General features: G+C 51.1%; 1 protein-coding gene across 1 annotated transcript; it reads left to right on the forward strand.

Annotated features, from left to right (window-relative positions):
- Nucleotides 1–410: 410 nt before the first annotated feature.
- LOC116629575 (phospholipase A and acyltransferase 4-like) lies at nt 411–2,266 on the forward strand (the record flags this gene model as incomplete). The annotated part of the gene is given in 4 exon segments (XM_032399826.1): nt 411–431; nt 1,105–1,150; nt 1,153–1,215; nt 1,998–2,266. Coding segments are annotated over 4 exon segments (399 nt in total), but the record flags the coding sequence as incomplete, so codon positions are not given.
- Nucleotides 2,267–4,830: the final 2,564 nt, after the last annotated feature.

Raw genomic sequence — 4,830 nt, forward strand, 5'->3', positions numbered from 1 at the left:
TCTCAAATCAGAGGTTGTGGCCCCCTGGTGTGGGGGTGGGGGGCACTGAGGAGCAGGAAAGAGGTGTGGAGGGGGAGAGAGGCAGGACCAAATCAGGGGGAGAAGAGGCAGCTCAGTGCTGCCCAGCTGAGTGTTCTTGGCCAAGCTGCTCTCTTTCTGATCTTCGGTTGCCCACCTGAACAATAGGGTGATGCTTCCTTCCCCTGGGGCTTCTGGAAAAGTGCCCACTGAGGCCTGCCATGTGCATGCTGGGAGCAAGCCCCCTCAGGGCAGAAGCTGCCAGCTCTCCAGAGCTTCAGGTCCCCGGGTGATGCCGTCAGCCAATGTCTCTCAGGTTGGCATCTCCAAGGGCGGGTGTCCTGGGGCTGGAGGGGCCAGCATCTGAGGAGGATCAGGTACCTGGTGCGGCCATGGACAGTGAGGGCCAAGAGGTGTGATAAGGACTGGCGAAGGGTAGAGAAGCTGGTGACTCTCCTTCCTGACTTCTGGGGAGGGTCTGGGGCTCCCAGGCTCAGTGAAGGGGTTTCCATGCAGGTGGTCATATCTGCAGGGTCGGGAGCAGGTGTACAATGCACCTGCACATGCTTGCTCACAGCCTCGGTGTGCACATGAGTACGCACAACACACACACGCAAACCCAACATATACACACACACTGATGTGCACATGAGTACACCCAACACACACATGCAAAACCAACATATACAACACACAGAGATGTACATGTACATGGAACACAACACACAGACACACATGTACCACATGTACATATACACACATGTGCTCCCTCACACATACCCCATACAACGGGAGTGTGCACACATACATACATAATAATATGCACACACTGAACAAATCTCCACTCTCCCATTCCACAAGGACCTTTTCTCCAGGTCCTCCTTTTCTCCAGCCCCTAGTTGTGCAGAACCTCAAAATAACAGCAGGATGAGGACCCCACAGGGGCCAGGAGTTCCCTCCCACTGCAGGCTCTCACCAGGTGATGAACATCACCCAGTGGGGTCCCCAGGCCAAGCTGCAGGGCCCCAGCTGGGCACTCTACTGTTGCCTAGAAGCCCGCCCACACCATTTTGGGTTTTTGTGTAGCAGTTTAGTGAAGAACCCAAACCTGGAGACCTGATCCAGATTTTCCGATTGGCTATAAGCACTGGGCCATCTATGTGGGAGATGGTTATGTGATCCATCTGACTTCTCCAAGTAAGCACTGTTGGAAATATTATTTTCAAAATATTTGTTACCATCATGAGAACAATTAGAAGAAAGTGTTGAGCAAGGGAAAACTGAGTTGGTTACTCCCTGAGCTTGCTTGAGCAGACCATACATCCATATCCCACTGGGTAATCGAGTGGAGTCCCATAGGTCTGGAGGCAGGGAAGGCAAGTAGAATGCACATTCCAAGGACAAGGAGGGGATGAGGAGCCTCTGATTTCTGGGGTCCAGCTCATGGATCACCAGCAGTCACATCCTCTGGATGACCTCCCCCAACAGCAATATTTTTATTATAAAATAGAGATAATATTTACCTCAAAAGTTAAAAGGTGATGAAGTAATATATGGAAAGTAGACAGTTTGTGAAACGCAGTGCATACCAAAATAAATTTGATCTCTTTCTGAAATGTACGAGTGCACAAAAATTGCACAAATAGTAAACGACTATCATTGTTTATAATAGCAAAAGTTTTGAACAACCTAAGTGTTCAATGATAGGGCTTGATCAGATAGATAATCTACATCCATGGGATGAAATACAATGACATGGGCATAAGCAATCATGACATTAACTGACTTCAAAAAATATTCACAGCTCGTTCAGTAAAAAGAACAAAATCTGTGACTCCTCCAATCACATTTGTGAAAAGACAAACAGCAAGACCTCAATAGTGTACTCCCTTGGTTCTCCTTATGTCCTTCCCCTTCTCCCTCCCTGTCTCGCCTTCCCCTGCAGCTCCCGATGACCATGGTAGTGTCTCTGATTCCAGGTGAGTACCTGGGGGCTGGCTCTGGCATCATCTTTTCCATTCTGAGCAACAGAGCGGTGGTGAGACAGGAGCTCCTTCAGGAAGTGATGGGGAACTGCCACCATAGGGTCAACAACCTCTTGGACTACAAGTGCAGACCACGGCCTTTGAAGCTGATCACCTACTCTGTGAAGGAGAAGATTGGTCAGGAGATGAAGTACAGTGTTCTGGGCAGGAGCTCTGAGGACTTTGTCACCAACCTGAGATATGGCGAGCCCAACAGCAGGCAGGTAAGGCCCTCTTTGAGACAATCCTTCTTTCTCCTGGAGGTCCCCTTGGGGTGGCAGTGACCAAGCTGTGCAGCCAGAGGGGAGAATCACCATGACCCACTGGCTGGGAGTCAGGATGTCTGAGCTCAAATCTTCAATCAGCTTCTGATCCACTTGGGGTCTGTGGACAAGTCACTCCCTCCCTGGGCCTCAGTTTCCCCATGTGCAGGAGGAGGAGTTGGATGGAGGACCTCTGGAGGCCTGCCAGTCTGACCTTCTAGGATCCATGGCCTGTAGGATCCACCCTAAAGGCAGCTCTTGATGCCCCCAAAGGATGTCAGAAAGAGTGTGGGCCAAGCCAGCACCATGACAGATCTAAGGTCCCAGAGAGCACTCAGGCAAGGGATGCTCAAGGTCCATGGGCCTATGTATGAGCTCAAGGATTTATTTATGGAAGATCTGGGGCACAGCTTCCCCACCCACCCCTTCTGGTTCCCACATTTGTTGTCCCCCAAACACACAGCTAATAAGTGGCAGAGGCAAGATTCCAACCCCAACTGTCCTTCTCTAGAGTCTCTGCTCCCTACTGCCGTACTGAAGCACCTGCAGGGCTCCAGGCCCAGGAGATTGGGTGGACGGAAGCCCCTGGATGAGATGAGGATGAGGATGAGGATGAGGATGGGAGCAGCAGGTTTGAGGAGGGAAATGAAGATTTTGGATGTGGTTGGCGATGGGGTGACCATTAGAGCTCCTGGTGGTGATGTTGAGTAGCAGTTGGACCTAGGAGTCTGGAGTTCAGGGTTGAGGTGGGGCTGGAGATAGAAATTTCCAGGCTGCAGTGCACAGTGCATAGTGAACCCAATATGCTTCCTGTGGCCATGGTTTCCTGAAGTTTCTCCTCAGCTTCTGCCACAGCCCCTCCCTCCACAGGTCTGTAGTGTAGCCCACACCACAGAGCAGTTCCCAGGCTCAGCCCCAGAGCTCTGCGCCACCCAGAAACAAAGCACAACCCCTCCCCCTTTCCCACCCTGAGTCAGGAACAAATGTGATCACCCCGTTAGCTCACAAAAAAGGATCCCATCCGCCCATCCCACTAGTTGTCAGGAGAAGCCCAGACAAGACTACCACTAAGAGGCCTCCTCAACTTACAGGTCTCCTAAGAAGTAGGTCCCCTGTAACCCAGCCAGCATCTTCCTAGGAGAGGACTCTGGGCTGGCAGCTCGGAGGGAGAATGAGTGTAGCCCCCAGGCCCTTGGGAGGGAGGGAGAACCTGTCTGCACTTGCTGTGGATGCTGACCATGGGCTATTCATTTTCAGGTGGCATATGCCCTGACTGGAGGAGGGGCGACCCTGGCAATGAGCCTTCTAGGCATTGTTGGATACTTTCTTTTGAAGAGCTAATCCCCAAACCAGTGACAGCCTGAAGGAGCCCCAAATCCTGCAGCTGCAGAGACCAGTGCAGACACCCCAGTGCTCCGCTGTCTGCGAGACCCTCGCCCTCGGGCCACCTAGGTTCTGTCTCTCCCTTTCCCTTTCTCACGGGCTGAAGGATGGGCTAATTGTACCAAGACCAAAGAATCAGTAAGTGTATCTTCAGGAAGGACTTCCACCGTAGTTTTCTAGACTTCTGAACCAGAAAGGAAGAAAGGAACATTAATTTGGCACCTGTTGGGTTCTCCCAGCAATTTCTAGCTGAGTGACCTTGGGAAAAGCTCTTGACTCTCAGAGCTTGGGTCCCACCTTCTCTGGGATGGGGGTAATGATCCACTTCCCACTGATGTTGTCAGGATTAAGTAAGGTCATGTGGAGAAGTCACCCCCCATGATGTCTGGTGCCTAGCTAGTATTCCGTGGATTGTCTACATCCTTCCACCAAGACTCACCATTGTTGTCATGACACATCATTCATTTTACTGTCGGGGTGCCAAAAAAAATCCAGACCCAACCACTGAGTTCTGTCCCACTGTAGCCACACCAGCTGGTGCTTGAACCCCGTGACTCTGCGTACGCAGTTCCCAACGTCTTCCCAAGCACCTCCTTCGCTCAGCCCTCTTTTAGCTTTCTTTGTCAAGTCCAAGTCTGGTGCTCATCGTCTGTGACTACCAGATGGAAGTATATGCACTTTCCCTGCCTAAATTGCCAGGGTTCAAGCTGCCCCTAGGTTGAATGCTGAACATTAGCCACCTTGACTTTTAGGGCAGTGAAATACTGTGCATGAGGCTCTAATGATGGGTACGTGTCATTACACATTTGTCCAGACCCACAGAATATCCAACACTGAAAGTGGACCCAAAGGTGAACTGTGGACTTTGGGGCATTATGATGTGTCCGTGTGGGGTCATCAATTGTAACAACAATGGATCCTCTGCTGAGGGATGTTGATAGTGGGGAAGGCTGTGCATGGGGCGAGCAAGGGGTGTCCGGGAACTCTCTGTACCTTCCTCCCAATTGTGCTGTGAATCTAAAATGGCTCTAAAAGATAAAGTCTTTTGAAAAAATTAGCCACCTCTGAATATCCCTCTGTTCCTTTGCAGCAAGCCCTTCATGTGGTCTCAGAAGTGCCAAGTCCCCATGATCTCAGGCTTG

This window comes from Phoca vitulina, unplaced genomic scaffold (assembly GCF_004348235.1).
Source record: "Phoca vitulina isolate PV1807 unplaced genomic scaffold, GSC_HSeal_1.0 scaffold1513, whole genome shotgun sequence".
NCBI classification, from domain to species: domain Eukaryota; kingdom Metazoa; phylum Chordata; class Mammalia; order Carnivora; family Phocidae; genus Phoca; species Phoca vitulina.